Here is a 19,383-nt window from a genome sequence, read left to right as displayed (position 1 = left end):
TGCGCTAGCTCAATCTCTTGCTCTCTCCGATAAACAAACAAAATCTTAAATAAATAATAAATAAAATTCTTTCTCACTATTCTTTGGCATTTTAATTATCATGTGTCTTGGTGTGGACCTTCTTGGGTTGATTCTGTTAGAGGTGCCTCTGTGCCTCCTAGATCTGGATTTCTGTTTCCTTCCCCAGATTTAGGAAGTTTTCAACTGTAATGTTCTGCTCCCTTTTTTTTTCTTTTCTTTCTGGCTTATAATGCAAATGTTATTATGTTTTATGGTGACACTCAGTTTCCTAAGTCTCTTTTCATTTTTTTTCTTCCCCTCTATTCAGGTTGTTTTCCGTTACTCTGTCCTCCAGGTTCTCTGACCTGTGTCTTAAGTTCTGACCTATTCTGCCACCTCTAGTTTATGTATTCCCTCTAGTGTATTTTTAATTTCATTTTTGAGTTCTTCATTTCTCATGGGTTTTTTGTTTTCTGTCTCTTTGTTGAAGGTCTCACTGAGGTCTTCCACTCTTTTCACTCATCCACAGAGTATCTTTATGACCATTACTTTAAATTCTCTATCAGAGATAGTACTCTTCATTTTTGCCTTGGTCTCTTGCTGTGATTTTGTTCTGTTCTTTCATTTGGGACATTTTCCTCTCTCCCCTCATTTTGTCTATGCCTCTGTGTTTTTGTGTGTTGTCCGCAGGTCTCCTGCTCTTGAAAGTAGTGGCCTAATCAACATGTCCTTATAGTGTCCCCTGTTCACCAGAACCTGGGGCTTCAATAGTATCTCCTATGTGTGTGTTCTGTGTGACCTATAGCCATGGCTGAGCTGCTTTTGCCTTCAGCCCAGTGGTCTGCGATGGCTTTTTTTGCCTGTTGTGAGCAGGGTTTTCCCTGTGGTGTTAGTCAGTCTGGGCCTGTCTTGGGCTTGAGTTGAATCAGACCAAGCATTTGTCAGAGATACAGTAGCATAAAACTGCAGGGTGATTTCCTTGTGTTGATCCTTAAGACAGTGGTTGGTGGTTGGGGCCTGAAGTCAGACCAGAGGTCTGCCCCCAGCCTACTGTTGGGGCTGAGGCTTGGTATGTGTGGTTATCTTCCCCTCTCCCCAGGGCAGGAATCACTTTGGACTGGGGCTGGTCCCTTTCAGGGTAGCTTGCACAGTGCCAGGCCTGTGGCACCAGTTTGGAGGGGCTCTGGCCAGAGTCATATTGGAGGGGGCTGATCAGCAGAACTTGGTGCAGAGAACTTGGTTTTAGGAAGGTTTGTGCAGGTGTGCAGTGGGAGGGAGTGGAGGCCTCCACCTGGCATGGAGGCCTGGCTGGAGAGGGTATGCCTGCAAGAGAACCTGGGTATCGTTGCACTGTTAGCAATTTAGGTAGCATCTGTTGGCACAGTGCTGGTTCCCTCAGGTGTCTGTGTCTCTAGGCAGGGGAGTGGGGGGGGGGGTGCCCACATGCCCCTTTATTCCTGGAAGAGTTGCCCAGTGATCTGTCCCTTTGACACATGCTCTGAGATTAGTAAACAAACCTCCCTTCCATATAACCCAGGCATTTTTCAAACTGCTTCTTCTATATTTTCACAGGCTGTTTGTTGTGCTTCCTCTATAGGGGAAGGGACTGAGCTTCCTCTCATCTTCCACTCTCCCAGAGCCAAACCCACTGATTTTTAATGTTCTAGGTGTTAAGCCCTACTGCTTGTAACAAATCATGAAATTATGCCCAGCTGGTTTTCAAAGCCAAATATTATGGGGATTCGTCTTCCATGTGCCTGGAGTGTTTGGTTGAGGATCTGTGTTTTTCTCCTTTCTATGTCTGTGGCACCCCTCCTTCCCACAGCTCCTGACTACATCTCTTCCCTTCCTATCCTCTCTCATGTGTCTTTTCCCTATATTTAGTTGTGGAATTTGTTCTGCCAGCCTTCAGGTTGTTTTCCAATTTATACTGATGTGGTATTACCTAGGTATATCTGTGGGATGAGGTAAACTTAGGGTCCTTTTACTCTGCCATCTTCCCCAAAAGTCCCAATCACTTCTAAGCTAGGAATGCCAGTGTGTCTAGCATTCAAATACTCAGATGTCTCTTTAGGAAATTTGGGGTCATAAAATCAGGCCAGGATTGCTAGACTGACCAAGAGATTGCCAAGTAACCAGTTTTACTTAATCATTTAATTATATTAATTCTGCTTCTCTATTTGAGCAATATGTAGCAGTATGCTCCATAGGAGCCCCTGGGTTAGATATTGAGGAATTGGTCATTAAAAACAAAAACAAACAAAAAGTGCTTCTGCCTCTGAAAAACTCAGGGTCTGCTGGGGTGACAGATACACACACCAAGACCACATGGGGAAAACGAGGAGAGCATGACAGGAGGGCACTTCTCCCTGGTCCCAAATAAGAACTGTCATTTATTGAGCATTTACAAGGCTCCAGACACTGTCTTCAATCCTCTCAAGACCCTTGCCCTCTTTACTGATGAGGAAATTGAGAGGTGTAGGTTATCTAACTGTAAGTATCTCCATGGCCGGTATACAAATTCATAGCTTTTGACTATTATGTTCATGCTCTTCACACAAATCCATGCCACCCAACCTCAGGGCATGCCTGGGCATCCATCTGAGCCATGGTGGTTGGGATGGCACAGTCTCTTCTCCTGACCCAGTCTGACCCTGGTGTGCAGTCACAGAGGAGGAAGAGGATATGCAAGCCAGCTGTCTGAGTTGTCCTTCTGCCTGTATTGTCTATCTTCCCTCAGCCCCCAAATCAGCAGTCTTAGAAGAAATGCTTCACAACTTAGATTTCTGTGACATTTTGGTGCTTGGAGGGGACCTGGACCCAAGACAGGAGTGCTTGGAACTCAACCACAGTGAGCTCCATCAGCAACACCTGGATGCCACCAATTCCACAGCAGGCTACTCTATCTATGGTAAGAGCATATTCAGTCCCTTGACCTGGTGCTCTCTGAGTACCTTCGTGCTGGAGTCGTGAGTGTCCTGGTGCTCTGTAGAGGAGGTGTCAGTTAGGGACCTTTGACCTCAGAGCATGGACTGCTAGCCCCTCCTTCAGTGAGCTACATAGAAAGTGGGTGCATGCTTTCCCTTATGTTTGATCTCAGCAAATATTATAGCAGCGTTTGACGGGATGGGACCACCCTGCTCAGAGCCTAATGCATCTGGAAAGCCTGTGGGTCAGTTCAGTTGGCTCCTTAGAACATCTGTATCCATGCATCATCTGCCACTAAACATCTTAAACTCATACTCTGGATAAATTCAGGAGAACCACAAGTCCCAGCAGCCACATCCTGTATCGCCCCCATCCTCTACCTTCTTATGACAGGTGTGGGCTCCATGGGTCGCTATGAGCAGGTGTTGCATCACATCCGCTACCGCAACTGGCATCCAAGTTCCCTCGAGGCCCGGCGGTTCAGAGTCCAGTGCTCAGAACTCAATGGACGTTATGCTAGCAACGAGTTCAACATGGAGGTGAGTGGGTCCTGCCATCACTGGGGGATTTCAGAGTCATCCACTTGTTCCTCATTCGTTTGGGTCCACCTGCCACTCCTGGTCAGCAGCACCTCTCCCTTCTCTTCCTAGGTCAGCGTCCTCCATGAGGCCAGAGTCTCAGACAAGGAGCACATCAACCACCTTCTTGTGCAGCCTCCCTTCCTTCAGTCTGTCCACCACCCTGAGTCCCAGAACAGCATCCAGCGCGGTTCAGGTAGGTGGTGTGGGAGGAAGGACCCCAGAATATCAGCTGGTCATGGTGCTTTAAGACCATCCACTAACAGGTGTGGTGCAGCAGCCATAGGTGCCCAGAACTGAAGGAGGGCCCAGGAATGGGCAAGTTGTGGGCCCTACCTTGGAGGTCCTCACAGCCTCAGTAAGGGGCTAGTTAGGGAAAGAAGTTACAAGTGCATTATAACAGAGGTTGGCACAGAGTGCTGGGGTGAAGTCTTCCAAGTCCTATGAGGCCTGATTCAGAGCCACAGCCTATGTGATGCTTCCCCCGAGCCCCTTCCTATGTGCTGTCACACACACACCCCATACTGCAATCCCTCATCCTTACTTCACTTCTAGTCTTGCCATTTGTATCACTGTCTGGTGTGTCTGTCCCTGTGAAATTCCACAGTGCTGGGCTCTTAGTGGAAGCTCCCCACCCCCGCTCCAGAATTTGAGGGGAAAGCAAAAGGTAGAAGAGAATGTACATCAAATACTTGATTTATTCCTCACAAGTACCCATGGGTAAGAATTAGTAAATTCATTATAGAGATGAAGAGAATGAAACCCCGGCAGGGTGACGTGCTGGCCCAGAGTTCTAGCTACAGCTGAGAAGTGGTAGGGCAGATTTTAACCTACACATGGGTGTTTCCTTCATATTCTATCCCAAGACTGAGCTAGTCTGTTTATCACATCATGTGGATTCCTTCCTGGTTCCAGTGGTCCCAAGCATCGCCACAGTGGTCATCATCATTTCTGTGTGCATGCTGGTGTTTGTCGTGGCCATGGGCGTGTACCGGGTCCGGATTGCCCAGCAGCACTTCACCCAGGAGACGGAGGCTGCCAAGGAAGCGGAGATGGACTGGGACGACTCTGCGCTCACGATCACAGTCAACCCCATGGAGGTAATCCTAAGACAGGGGCTGGAATCTTGAGGAGGATGCTTCCCCTCCCCCAGCTCCATCTTCCCGTGCTGGAAACCCTGCCCCAACTAGCCCAGCCCACTGACCCTTGCCTTCTCTGAGCACCTTCAGCCCACTCCACCTGCAGGGACCGTATTTTCCCATCAGCTGCATTCACTGATTAAAAATACATGAATTGCTCTCACCCTACCAACAGAACCAGACATTTCTTAAGGCAAGGAGCCATGTGGTGTCTCTCCCTTGCCTCCCCCATAGTATTTAACTCAAAGCTGACTAACACTTAAAGACTCAGTGTTGAATTCCTGATTAACAGTGTAAATTAGATGGCTTTGCTCCATGCTGCCTGCAGAGCTCACTTAAAGGCTCAGATAGGCTAAAACAAAAACACAACAGCAATACCTGCCATTCACTGAGCCCCCATCAAGTCAGACAGTGCACAGGGTGCTCTGTATATACCACCCCTTGTGAAACAGAGATTCTCATCCTCACTTCTTGAGTAGGAACCAAGTGCACGGGGAAAGATAGCTGGTAGTAGCCGTGCCAATATTTTTTTTTTTTTAAGATTTATTTATTTGACAGAGAGAGATTACAAGTAGGCAGAGAGGCAGGCAGAGAGAGAGAGAGAGGAGGAAGCAGGCTCCCAGCCAAGCAGAGAGCCCGATGCGGGGCTCGATCCCAGAACCCTGAGATCATGACCTGAGCCGAATGCAGAGGCTTTAACCCGCTGAGCCACCCAGGCGCCCCAGCAGTGCCAATATTTAACTGAAGGTTGCTGGATCCTAACGTCCTATCATTTCCGTTAGCCAGCAACCTCCAGCATCCACCCACGAGGGTCTAAGGCCCCAGCTCTGGACATACAAATACCACAGTGCCGTTTGGGCTGCCCATGGGTCCTCGGTGGTGGCAGAGGCAGGAGTAGAAAAGCAGAGGAAGATCAGAAGGAGTCACTGAGGCATGAAGGTTCTCCCAATGTGGTCCCCAAGGTCTTCCTGAGTTGGCCTCATGCTCTGGTATCCTAGCCAGCATTGCCACTGTAACTCAGCTTGTAGCTTAGGGTGTAGGTATAGTGCTGAGCATGCCCCAGGGCACACCAGCATTTCCACCCTCCAAGAGCAGAGCCTTGGCTGTGGGAAACAAGCCCTGAGGCCTAAAGTAGTGTGAGCCCCGGGCATGAGTGTTCTTACTGAGGGCTAAACTGCTGCTACCGAAGGTCAGTGAAGCATGAGCAGGGAGAGCCATCGAGGTGGCAGTGTTCAGAAAAGATTTCCTGGAGGAGGTTAGCCTAAGGGAGGCCTTGAGGAATGGGTTAGAACAGGGGCGGGCAGGCAAGGTAGAAAAGAAGCCACTCCAGGGAGGGGAGGCAACCATGCAAGGGCATACATCTCTTGTGGCTCTTTCATCAACTCAAAATGTAAATCCAGAACTAAGATTTTGCTAGACTCACCAAAAATCGGGCAGGACTGGAACTGGAAAAGAGTGAGGTTGAGTTTGAGGACATAAGTCTCAGAGAGCGAGGGGGGCATGGAAAATGCAGATTGTGAACTTTCCTTTCTGAAGGAATATTTCCGAGGAGCAGCGCACCCGAGGCTTGGCTTAGAAGACCATCTGCTCCCAGAGAATATGATTTCACCCAGAAATGGGCTGAATGCTCCTCCGTGAGAAAAGAGCATTTAAGCTACACTTAAAACTTGGAAAGCTCCATACAGAGAGGCTCCAGAAATGCGGGAAAGCAAACCCTGGCCTGAAAGGGACTGGCTTCGATGTCTTGTGTTTAAAACCCACCATTTACCTTGAGTCCAGATCTTGGAATTTGCTCTTTCTCGTTGGTCCTTAGCCCTCTGATTCGGCTTTCACCAGAGGACTTCCTGTTCAGGAGGCCTGTCCCAGTGCCACGGGTTTAGCAGGAAGGCAAAGGAATTCCAGCGGTTCGAAATGTTGCCTTAGTGGAGGGAGAAACATGTAAGTTCCAAAGTAGTTTTTGTTCGCCCCTAATGAACATGTCCCTTCTCTCCCCAACATCCAGAAACATGAAGAACGAGGGCGTGGAGAAGAAACTGAGGAGGAGGAGGAGGAGGAGGAGGAGGAAGACGTGAGCTCCAGCAGCAGTGAGTCAGAGGACAGCGAAGACGAAGAGGAGGAGGAAGGGATGGGCAAGGGCAGACACGGGCAGAGCGGAGCCAGGCACACCCAGCTGGAGTGGGACGACTCGGCCCTGCCCTACTAGCTTCCTGCTGCCTATGCCCTCCCACACGTCTCTTTTGTAAGCCCCACCCGATATACACCCAAGTCTATCACAGGTCGCCTGATTCCTAGGACAGGTCTGGGCAGGCCTCCCCCAGCGTCCTGGAAGCCACCCATTAGGCCTTGGGCACTCCCTGGGTCCCAGCCCTGCAAAGGGTCAAAGAATCCCAGGGTTGTCATTAGTGGGAACTTCCAGGGGGACTTTGTCCTGTAGCCCCCCACGTCTGCCCTGGGCTCAGCCAGCATCCTGTCAGCCAGACTGCAGAGTTCTGCCTGTGCTCTTCTCTGCAAGGGAGAAAGTCAGCCTTTATGTCGCTCACCTCCCCCGGACTCCCTGTGCCCAGGGCCCTTGGGTTCCAGCTCGCTGTGTGTGCACCTGCCCGTCTCCTCTTCCACACAGACCAGCAGTTTCTCCTTACCTGACTCTTCAGGGTGGCTCCACACAGGCAAGATGGTCAGATAACACACACAAGAGGTCTCCGTTCTTACAGGAAAGTCCTTGTTGAGGCAGAATTAATGTATAGGGAAAGGGTCATGCACACGCACGCACCCACTCTCCCCAGTTTGGAGAGCCTTTCCCTTTGTCCTTTCTGAGGTCATGTAAGCTTAGATGAAGAGGTCCTTGGCCACAGCAGGGACCGGTCCCCAGCCAGAGTGCTCTGGCAGCCAGCCTTGGCTGTCCTGTTGGGGGCTGCCCCCACACGGTATCACAGGAACCAGGAAGCATTCCACAGAGCACTGCCCCACGCGACAGCATGACAAGAATGCACCCAGGGACCAGAAGGAGGGGCTGATATGAGGAGCAGAACTGGGGGATGGGGTGATGGGGTCACCCCACCCAGAAGGCAGCCGGAGGTTGACAAGGCTCTCAGCATCTAGCCTCAGATGCGTCACCTGTTTTCATGCTGTTTTGCCTCCTGAGAAAGTGCATCCCTCTCAGATGTATCTGGACTGTTTTCAACCGTGCCGAATCCAAAATGGAAGTTTGGAGACTTGAATGCGAGGAATTAGCATATCTGTGATAGTAACAGCTGCTTCTTTATTGTTCTCATAAAAGGAGCAACACTTTGGGTGGAGAGCAAATATATCCGAAAACCTAATTTCTTTCTTTCTTGTTTTAATAAGAAAATCTTTTCCACCTCCATCCTAACATGGACACGGCAAGAGGAGAACTGTTGCTATAGTAACTTGTCTGTGCTCTTTTGTGACCAGGAGAATAGCAGGCAAAAACAGGGCCATTCTAAGACTTCCATAAGGCTCTGAGACTGTTTTGAATGTCTCTGTCTTTGTCCTCAGTCTGTACAATCTGCCCCTGTCCTCCCATCCTCCCCCAGCCCAGCCCCTACCGGCAGAGGCATAGAGCCTGGCCCCTAGGCACAGCGGCATTCAGGTTCAAAAGAAAGTTGAGAATTCAACTATTCCCCCATGTCACTGAAACAGCTTAAGGGGGTCCATCATCAGTGTCCTCTAGTTTGACCTCCATCCATGACCGGCCCCTGCAACCTTCTGATTCAAGCCTGATGCAGATTTTCCACCACTGAAAGTGGTTTTTTGCATATCTGTTCCCTCCGTTCAGCCTCACCACAATTCCACTGGGGAGTTGGGACAACTACTGTCAGGCATATTTTGGGGTTCAGAGCTTCAGCACCTTGCTCAGAGCCATTCAGAGTTAGAGATAAGACCAGACTCCCCACCTTCCACTCTTGGTGCAGTGTCCACCACCCCGCTTTTACGTATACTCCTATTTATACAGCTCACAGGCATTGCTGAGGACCTACTATGTGCTAAGCACTCAACCAGCAGCCCTATGAAATACTAGAGCTCAGTAAGATGAGCGCCTCCCCTCCAAGGAGATAATCATTGCAGGGGGAACCAACAGGCATAGAAATTAAATGAAACAGACACAGAGCAGGGAGAGAAGTCATAGGAGGAAGAGGCACACAATCACAAAATCAGTGCTCTTATTTTTTCCCTTCTCAGGGAAAAATGCAGGCAGAAGTTTGGGATTTTATATTCATTGACTGGAAATAGACACTTCAGTGAGTTCTCCCAACCAAAACACCCTTTTTCTATCAGGCTGTGTCTGCACATCTACAATGAGAAAATCTCTAACACTGCTTAGTCCCCATCATTCCTGTCATTAAATAAAAAACGATTCTCCAGTTGGGCACTTAGGAGCTAACAAAATTCTCCCAAAATTATGGCAGTAAAAGCAAATTTATGGTCCGAAACTAATTTTTTGGTGTTGTTATAAGAACTTTTTTTTTAATTTTTCAAGTTTTTAAATTCTCTAAACATAGAGTATAATATTAGTCTCAGGAGTAGAATTCAGTGATTCATCACTTACATGTGATACCCGCTGCTTGTCACAACCAATTCTTTTTCAACTGAATTTCTCTTTAAAATTAAGTCTGATTTTCATGAGAGCACCTTGCAGTCCTTTGGGTTTGGTTGTAGGCGGGAGGGGTTTCCTCGCGCCCTCCGGCTGTCCCCAGTGGTTGCATCACTCACTCATGGGTGAGCGGGTCATTTGGAGCATAATGTGGGGAGGGTATTGGGAGAGCAGACGAAAGTGGCACTTGGCTAAGGACACAGGGTTGAATCACGTATGACTAGACTGATGTAGAGAAGCAATAGGAACTATAAGTCAGGACCCTCTCCGTCAACTCTTGTTGTGTGAAGTCAGACTGCATGTCAGCTCCAGAGATGAGGCAGAATAGTAATGCTGGTCAGTGGGCATTTATCATGACCCCAGTGCCCTATTCAACCAGAAGGAGTGATTGTATAAAAGTAGCAGAAGCTTCAGGGACTATTCAGGTGAGTGGTGAGTAAAGTAACTTGCCCTCCACCAGTTATTCTAATAACTAGCGAAAGATGTCATTCATCAGCCCAGCATTTTCCAGGCTCCATATGCTGGTGTCCAGGAACCAGAACTCCCAGATGGCCCAGACACCATGCAGCCTCTCATCCGGACATCAGAAGCAGCAGATGCATAGCTTACACCCTAGAGGAACAGCGGACCAGGTTGGCCACAGGCCAGACCATTACTTATCTTGCCAAGAGGATGACCAGATTCTGTTCTCTGGAGCTGGAAAATAGGCTGAAACCTCTTAAGCAATTCAGGTGACAGGGAGGAAGAGGAAGAAGAGGTTGAAGTGGAAAAGGCCAGTACAGAATGAGCTACCCAACGGAGTAAAGCAATCAACCAGTCGGTGACCTGTCTTGACACCAAAAGTATATTCTAGTATCTTAATCAAATGCTTTAAATCTGACCGAGTCCAAATCTCTGTAGATAACAAAAATGTGATTTGAGTGGAATCGTATTTCATTACTGCTTTCTTGACTGTTCTCAATCATCCTATTAAGCAGGGTTTGGACCCACATCTCTGCAGGTAGCAAAAGCTGTACCTTGTGGAAACAGACCCTCCAGGGAGAGGTCTCCTGGCGGGAAGCAATGTCCTCCATGCCTATACATACAGCAGATGTCAGCAAACTTTATAAAGAGCCAGACAGTAAATATTTTGGGTTCTGCAGGCCATATGGTCTCCGTTGCAAGTATTCAGCTCTGCCACTGTAGCATGAAACAAGCCACAGACAATACATAAATGAATGGATATGGCTATGTTCCAAAAAAAATTATTTATGAATACTGAAAAAGCAGAAAGTCTGAATCCATATTATTTTCACACATCATGAAATTTTCTTACTTTTGATTTTTACTTTTGACCATTTAAAAGTTGAAAAACTCTTCTGAGCCCATGGGCCATATAAAACCCTGCAGCCTGCCAGATTTGACCTGTGGGTCACCTCTACCATACATTCAAGGAAAGCAGTCTTCCATTTACCAAAGGAAAGTAGATTGCCTACACCCTTCCTTCAACTACCCAAGTGTTCTTTGCCTCCAAAATGAACAACAAACAACTCCATAGTCCTTAATTAAGCTCTTTTAAATGTCCATGTCCCAGCGAGAAAATAACAAAGAACACCTGTTATTGGTCAAATTGACTTGAACACAGGCAAGCATTTATTGAGAACACCAAGCCCTGGGTACAGGAGCTGACTGACCACTCAGCGCTAACCCCCTTGAGCTCAGGGCCAACTCCCAGGCACAGCGCATTCCCAGCATGACTCAGCCCATAATGATTTCTAAGCAGGGGTGTTCATTATCTTGGACTGATTTCCATTTCAGTCCTGCTCATGCCATTGCTCTAAAAATGATCCTAAAGACTTTTGACTGTTTGAATCAATAGCAACATAATCAGTAGAAAGCCCTACCCAGCACATTTCAAAATTAGCCGTCTTTGTGGCTCTATGATTCAATATTAGCAAGAGGAAGAAAAGAGGACTTTTTCGTATCCATCCTTTCAATGAAATTAACCAAATCAGTTTCAAGAAAAAAAGTGAAGGAGTGGGTTTAATTCTTTGAAAGAATTTACCAGTGAAAAGTACATGATTTTCAGGGAAGTTCATTCTCAAGCCTTTGGGGGATCCCCAAAGGCCCTGCAAAATACTCTGGAGGGCTACGGATGGTACAGAATCCTCTACCTGCATCAGACTTTTATTGAGGCTGACAAGCCAAAGCCCTTGGCACAATTTAATTTTCACGTAATCATTTTCCGCTGCCCAGCTGTAGGCAAAGGAAATGAGCAGTGAACATTTTGAAGTCAACTCCAGCACCTTCACTGCCCTGCCTTTATTTATTTAATTTTATAAATTTATTCTGTACCTACTTTGTAAATCTTGCTCTAGTTTTCTTTCTGGCCCCAACTACAAAGGAGAGTTGGCTTTACAAGGGCTATGGACTAGAAGTCAAACTTGAGTCTAACTCTGTCCCAAGACGACACAAAGAGACACAAGAAGGTACCTCCCCAGCACCCCAGAAAGCAATCCAACATTTCCTGGATGCCGTTAGTGAACAGATGGGATTCTGGGTTTACAGCTACCTTCAATGTAATTCAGCAAATCCTTGCTGAGTGCCCATGGTGTGCCAGGCCCTGTGCCAGAAACAGGGGAATGGTGGATGAATGGGCCCTGCCCAGACAAGTCTCCCCGTCTCACGAGCTATTGGCATGCTTCCTTTATGGTATTGGAGGCTGTCTGACAGCAGTTGGGACTGGTGCAGACAGAAGTTTGGAGTTGGGGGAGGGAGGTAACTTGCTTTGGCGGTTCTCCTCCCTAAGTTAGAAGGCCAGTGTGATTCTAGGAGCCCTCACACACATTGCCAAGGCCAATAGAGGAGAGCTCTAGGCAAGCAGGCAATGCTTTCCCTACATGTTTCTAATTCTGCCCCAGCCTGACCCAGATCACTTATGGATGAAAGCTAGTCACCCTGCTTACAAGGTGGATATCACATGGCTGATGGCTGAGATTCAGTGAAATTAGACAAAAGGAAGTTCTTCAATATGAAGACGCCAGGCAGTCAGACCTGGAAAGTAAGCCAGGTACAGGGGCCGGTATGTGCCGAGTTCCAAAGACACGAAAAGCCTGACGTGAAGGAACACCCTGAGGTCTGAAGTCAGAGTGGAGGAGGGAAGAAGGGCCTGACTTTGGAGGACCTGCTAAGGGGTCACAGGACACTGTAGATCAGAGGCTCTCAAGATACATCCCTGGACCAGAGCAGCACCTGGGGATGAGTAAGAAATGCCAATTCTTGGGATCCACCCAAGAACTACTACATCAGAAACCAGGGGTGGGCCCAGCAGTGTATGTTTGAAGGCTCTCTGATCCTGATGCTCTCTAAGGTTTGAAAACCACTGATATACAGGATGAGGATGACTTTCACTGACTCGGGAAAGAGATGATTAATAGGATGAGAGAGTCAATTACTAATGTAGAAGAGACGGGGGTGAAAGCAGAGCTCCCATGAACCTTCCAGGGCCCTCCAGACTCTAGTCCATATTCCCTGAAGCAGTGATTTCAAGGAACCTTGGGCCTAATACCAACTCCATTCCTTCCCTGGGGCAGGAGTTACATCCCACTCATTTGGCCTCCTTCAATCCTAGAGACATGGTCAAGAGAAGGCTGTAGTGAGGCTGCCCATCCCTAGGGAGGCCGCCTTCCAGATTCTCATTGACAAGCAGACTCCTGAAGGGTCATATTTTAGGGGAAATGATTAAACCGTAGCAGTGTCCCTACATCAACAGGAGAAGAGGTCCCCACACAGCATCTACGCTGTGGAGCCGCCAGGCCCCCAAAGTGGAGTGGGGTCATCTAAGGACACTGCCGGCTTTACTGCAGGGCTGCTCCGTCTCTAATACAATGGGGTCATGCAGCATCACAGTCCCAACACAGAACTGGATACAGAATGAATGGCTTTTCTTGGAAGGGCAGAAGCTCATTCCGGATGTTACTGAAAGTAGAAAACAAAACCCAAAACAAACCTGCAGCATTCTCCACAGGCAGAATCTATGTTGGCCTTCAAACCTCTAAGACCTGCAAACGTACCAATCCCTATCAGTGCCCTTCTCCCTTACCTCTCAGAAGCCTGAGGTCTGCCAATTATTGATTTAGATTTTTGATTCATGGCTTATGCTCTGCAAAAGTCTACAACCTTTTGGGAGAAACTCATTGGCATTCTATCAGTCACTTACATCTACCTCTGGTATAGAATCTGTCCTCATGTAAGGGTTGCTGGGAGTCAGAGAACTGGGGCGCTAGGTCTTGGGGTGGAAGGACGAGGTGGAGTGGTCTGGAAGGGAACCCAGGCACATGGCCTTAGAGAGCTCATGCCTGCTGTTCAGTTCCTAAAAACCCAGTTCCCTCTTGATTAGGGACACATTCCTGGTCCTACGTGCCCTGTCCTTGCTGAGTTCTCCCCCAAATGCCCTAAAAGATACCTCCATGTCTCCAGCCCAGTTTATGGAAAGGTCTTCACATTAGATTATGCTAAAAAGAATCAAGAGAGTTTGTCAGTTGTTTGTGAGAAGTGTGGGAGAGAGCAGAGGGGAGAGGGGAGTTTCTTCACATTCATGTCCCTTAGGTCCAGAAGAACCTTCTTTACAGCCTGGCCTCTCTTTGCAAATTCTCTGATGCAACATCTCTCTCCCAAGACCTTAAGACAATTTCGTTTTCCTGAAGTTAAGTCACTTATTACAAAGCCCCCCAAGGGACGAAAGGACGAGGAATGGGATGGCAGGATGTGAGTGGAGAGGCCTCGGGTAGTTCTGGGAGCGGAAAGGGCTCTGTTCTCATTGGCAAGTTTAGATCTGTGTTCAGTCAGAGCGGTCAGGAGCTCCAATCTAGCCAGGACACCAGACCAAGAGAGAATGTATGAGGGGCGTTCACTGGGAAGACTAGACAGAGGGGAGACACACAAGGCGTGTCACTGTGCAGACCATACCAGCCATTTGCATTTGTCAGAAACAGGGGAGAATGGTGTCTCCACGTCAGCCGGTCCCTCCCACTCTGAGCAGCAGAGAGGAGCTGCTGCCTTTGGACTGTGGAGCTGTTACATCTCCAGAGTCTGAGACCCACTCCATGAGAACTGGCTGTGGAATGAACCCTGACCAGGCCCCAGAAAACATGGCTGTGTGAGGCTGTATGGCCTCTGCTCCTGCCACATCTGCCGTCACAGGCTCCCTCGTCAAGGCAAGAAGAGTCACTTGCCTATCCCAGCACTGCGGGTGCTTAGCACAGCACCTGGCCCACAGCACGGGCTTGATGAATGGTCAATGAAACAGAATACCAGAGATCACCTGACCTCCAAATGGATAGGATGCGAAAAATTAAGATGCTTCAACAGAAAAAGAGTTCACCATCTTTTCTCTTAATATATAGGTTTTGATCCTTCATTAAATCAGAGAAAGGAGTGGGCAGAAAAAGAACGGGAATGGGTTGATGGAGAACAGCCCCTTCCTATCCATAACCAGTAAAAGGTCTGTGCCCCTAGCACAGAGCAGCTGGACGGGCCTTGAGAAGCCCACTTGCTCCATCCTCTAGGTCCTGGGCAGCATCCTGACTGAGAAGGGGTCCTAATCTGTTAATGACTACACTCCTGTGCTGCTCTGCAGCCCCTTTTGACAGACTTTCTGTAAAGAACGGTCAAGGTGAAGCTCGACCCCCAACAGACAAAGGAAAAGAGGACAAGAGACGTGAGGAGAGCCAAAACCCAGATGGCGTACATTAATCCCAGGCAATGGAAATGTGCTGGCTTTAACATTTGTTCATGCTTATCCTGAAATGAAAATGCATCTCTGCTACCCAGACGCTTTTCTGAGCGTTTCAGAATAGAAATGGCACACACACTCACACACTCACTCACACACTGTGGTAGGAGCTCTTTCCCAGCAGAAAGAGTTATCAGAGAAAGGAGCCCACAGGCCGTGTCTGTGTGCAGGAGCAGAGAACCAAACACAGGGCTCAGCTAGAGTCCAGCCAGGGGAAGGGCCAGGAGTCAGCTGTCCTTAGGAAGGGCTTGTTAGGGCTTCTGTGACAAAGGGCTCCACTGGGGCCTGTGAGTTACAGATAGGAATATAGCGTGCACACCCCTGTAGACAAAAGTCCATCCCTCCTGGGCAATGAGAAACACACCCCCAGCTCCTCTGTAAGCTGCAAAGGAGCGACCAAAGTATAGGATTCAGAAGAGGCCACACACATCTTCTCTTGTAAACGTCAAATGGTGGAAATAAGGCAAATGCTTTTGGAAGATTAGAAAGTTAGACTTGATACCAGGGCTGAACACTCAAAAGGCAAAGAGAGAGAGAGATTGAGGGGAAAGCAGATGCAGAGTTAGAGAGGGAGCCGATGAGGCTGGGGAAGAGTGACAGAACAGGAACACACTCATCTGGGAAGCCAGAGCATTGCTCTGGACTCAAGAGTTGTATCCAAGTTTCAGCAAACTCTGGGGAAGCCCGGCGGTGTGATGCAGAGGCAGTCATATCAATGCCTCCAAAGTCCGACCTGTTCAAAGGTAATTTCCTTCTTAATTGAACTAGTCATGATGGATCAGTCCACCTGATTGCTTCCATCCTGACCTTGGTGGCTTCCAAGAAAGTTGTTGGTGCCCTCAGCTGGACAATGTGGAAAGGAAATTGAAGAAAGCCAGCTGGTGACTTTAGAAAAGAAACTGCACATAGAAGTTGGTTGCCTTTTAAAGAAATCTGTAGGTGTTAGAGTTAGGTGTGTTGTGTTGTTGCCATGGGCATTATAAATGTCAGTAAGGTAAGATTTAGAATGCTTGGTGGGGCACTCATTTAGAAAATTAGTTCATGCATTAAATATAAGTTATCAGTAGGCTGACAAGTAGGCTAAGGACAGAGATTGATGTGTGTCATATGCATATATATATATATTTCTGTATATGTGTGTGTGTGTGTATATATACACATACATACATACATAAAATACAGAAGTAAGTAAGATGAAAAGATGTCAATGATCCCAACACATTTTCAACTCCTCAGAAGGGCAGGTTTGGAGGTTACACTTTTTCTTATTGTCCTCATTTACTTTTAGCTCTCAGAGCACTGGGAATGGTGACTGGTACGTAGTAGGAGTTTAGTAAGCAGTTGGAAATGGAAGGTCCAGCTTGTCACTACATGGTAAAGATTCAGTACTCACTGATAAATCAAATTAAATGAGCCATAGGGAAGCAGGTCAGCCACATGCCCCTCCTAGATCATCACAACATAAATGAGGAGAGGACTTCCTGAACTTACAGATTCAGAGCCGTGTCCAGCCAGCAGCAGGCTCTTGCCAGGATGCTGTACGTAGTGGGTCAGTAGCACTTAGGATGCGACACATAGTGGGTCTGTAACAGTTAGATAGGATGCAGCATAGAGCTGGTCTGTATCACTTAGACCTTACCCGCATAACACCTAACAAACTATTTCTACAGGGACAGGGCTGGGGGCTCCCCTCCTATTTCATCTGCTATTTCCTAAGCACTTGGTGCAATGCTGTGGTGTGTTGCTAACTTCGGGCACAATTTGGGAACTAAAGGTAGCAACTCTAGGCTCAGACAGTCTAAGGCATCTAGTGATCTCTTCTCTCAGCCCTTCCCATCATCCGGATCTAGAGATGCCACCTCAAGGGGTGAGCCAGTGTGTGCCTGATGCATGTCAGACTTCTGAGTTCTCCCAGCTGCCTCCAACAGATGAATAATTTTCATCTAGATAATGTGTTTATTTGCTAAACATACTATTGTGTATGATGTGAAACAATGCAAACTTTGGAGTATCTCGTTAGAAGGACTGTATGCATTTATATAATTTCATTTCAGGAGAGCATGGTGTCATCTTGCTCAATGAATGAGGTTGCCCAATCAAAGATATCAGAGAAAATGCCCCTTCCCCTCCCCACACCTCTCAGCCCCTCTCCTCATTGAACCCCTGTCCTGTCCACTCCGGGCTGATGCAAAGTGAAGGACGCTGAGAATCTCCATGTATATAAAGATATAGGAAGAAAGTAAGAACCACCATAGGAATCTGTTGGGCTTCTTCCCACGACTGTGATTTTACCCATGTTTGAGTCAAAAACTTTAAATTTCTAACAATTAAGATTCTTGCAGTTTCCAAGTAATTTGTTAAATGCCTATTCGACACAGACAGATATTTATTTTCAGCCTTGACTTGTAAATGCCTACAAACTGATTCATGCTGGTGGTCGTTACGACACTTTCTGTGAATTGGAGAATAAATATGATTTTAGAATTTCACAGTAAAGATGACCTCTGAGAGTTTTTATCCTTCAGACTGATGAGGCGGGGTGCCGAGAACTGCTTCGTTCCGTCAACATTCTCTGGACCTCCATCCTAAATCCTTGTGTGCAACGGAGAGGGGAGTGCGACAGGACGACAGGACGGGTGGTGACATGGCGAGCTGGCCCCCGTCAGGCTTCCACTGGGGCACCCGTTATACACCCAGAACACAACACAGCAGCCTTTTACTGGAGACTAGTACAAAGACAAGCTTCATGTACTTAGAGCCTACAAAGTGCTGGAGCCCTACGTGTCTGGTCTTACTTCTGGAAGCAGGCAGTTCTCACCAGTAACATGAGCGGGGAGATTCAGAGGCTCTATGGGCATTGCCAGAGGGCAGGTGGGACTGAGCCCAGCTTGGTCTCTGTCCTAGCCTGTTCTTTCCTGCTCCTCCATGCTGACCTTTCCTCACACCCAGGTTCCACCTTGCCCCTGCAGCCCCCCAAGGATGGGCCCCCCTCCCCATCCAGATCTGGTTGAGACCCAGAGCACCTCCCTGGGCTCTGTGAGTTACAGTTACAGCTGTGTCTCCCTCCTGTTTCATATTGACCTGACCCAGGACTGAGGCCTACCCTTTGGTCAGAGAGAAGGAGGAAAAACTCAAAAACAGTTTTCTTAGCAATGTTGGGGTGGTGAAGAGGAGCCACATTGCACGTGACACAGAAACCAGCGCAGATCACAAAAGGCACCGTCATTTGTTCAACTCCCTCTGGCTAGCCTCCCCCAGCCAGTTGCCATCTGCCTGCCTGCCCCCTCTTCATTGTCCTCTCCCTGATCTCCTCCCTCCTTAGATATAAGAGACGACTTCCTTTCTTTGTCTCTTTGAGGAACAGCTTTGTCATCCTTTCCCCAGTCCCTGGTGTCCTGCCTGTCCTTCTGTCCCAAGCAGTTCACCATGATCTTCTCCCAAATACAGATCATTCACATCCTAAGAGGAGTTCTGCTTGATGTTAAGACAGCATATTTATCGCACCAAACTATGTTTTTGTATTACATCTCAGGGAGCCAGCCAGAAGCCTAGAGAGCTTTGTCTGTCCTTCCATCTTCACTTTGGTCTCTCTCTCTCTCTCTCTCACACACACACACACACACACACACACACACTCACACACACACTCACACACACACACACACACACACCACCCCTCATGCCCCATCCTTGGGCTTCCCTGGAGCACAAGTGTAGCAGCTCACTCCCAGAGCCCTGACCTCCCTGCTCCCTTTTTCGCAACCTGGCGTCTAATAGATTCCTCATCTTCTTTCCGTGCCTGCTGCCACTCATCTATTTCAAATGCGTCTCCTCCTTCCCCAGCACTGCTACCCTGTGCTGCCAGCTTCCTTCTTCAGCCGCTGTGCCTGCCCTGAGACCACACTGCTGCAGCTGCCTGGAGATGTCTCCTAGGCTGACAGGCTACAGAGACTTCTGGGAACCTACCCTTTCCTCACAAGCCCCTGGAGTTCTAGGAGCCCCTCATCCTTGGGGGTAAATGAGCTCCATTCTTTAAACTGAAAGAGTCCTAGTTTATCAGGCCTGAGTACAGGGCTTCATGTTGAATTAACCTGGTGGAGGGTCCAATGCAAAAACTCATACACACCAACGAAAATCAGCTTCTAAACTACCAAACTACAGATATAAGTCTCAGGCAGAGGTTTCATCTCAATCATACCCCTGTTCATACTCTAGTACAGAGCCCAGGATAGAAAGGGCTCAGAAAGAATTAATTAAGCTGAACTAAATTAAGCCTCAAGTCCAAGTCCTCAATGACCTGGCTCACCCTATGTTCTCATCCCCATATCTCCCAGTCCCCCAGCATGAGTCCCA

General features: G+C 48.0%; 1 protein-coding gene and 1 long non-coding RNA gene across 2 annotated transcripts in view; one reads left to right on the top strand and one right to left on the bottom strand.

Moving 5' to 3' along the window:
* CLSTN2 (calsyntenin 2) overlaps positions 1 to 17,332 on the top strand; it is a 623,511-nt gene extending 606,179 nt beyond the window's left edge. The window contains exons 13-17 of the mRNA XM_046002347.1: positions 2,741 to 2,911; positions 3,322 to 3,467; positions 3,579 to 3,702; positions 4,422 to 4,606; positions 6,648 to 17,332. Of these exons, the coding sequence (XP_045858303.1) occupies positions 2,741 to 2,911; positions 3,322 to 3,467; positions 3,579 to 3,702; positions 4,422 to 4,606; positions 6,648 to 6,848 (827 nt within the window). The 3' untranslated portion in view covers positions 6,849 to 17,332. The remainder of the gene's footprint in view (positions 1 to 2,740; positions 2,912 to 3,321; positions 3,468 to 3,578; positions 3,703 to 4,421; positions 4,607 to 6,647) is intronic.
* On the bottom strand, positions 4,187 to 6,656 carry LOC123940056. The gene is made up of 2 exons (XR_006818025.1): positions 6,414 to 6,656; positions 4,187 to 4,541 (listed from the first exon to the last, which is right to left on the bottom strand). It is a non-coding gene; the product is annotated as an uncharacterized LOC123940056 (long non-coding RNA).
* Positions 17,333 to 19,383: the final 2,051 nt, after the last annotated feature.

The sequence above is a fragment of the Meles meles genome, chromosome 4 (assembly GCF_922984935.1).
Source record: "Meles meles chromosome 4, mMelMel3.1 paternal haplotype, whole genome shotgun sequence".
NCBI classification, from domain to species: Eukaryota; Metazoa; Chordata; class Mammalia; order Carnivora; family Mustelidae; genus Meles; species Meles meles.
This window is presented reverse-complemented; position numbering and strand designations above follow the sequence as displayed.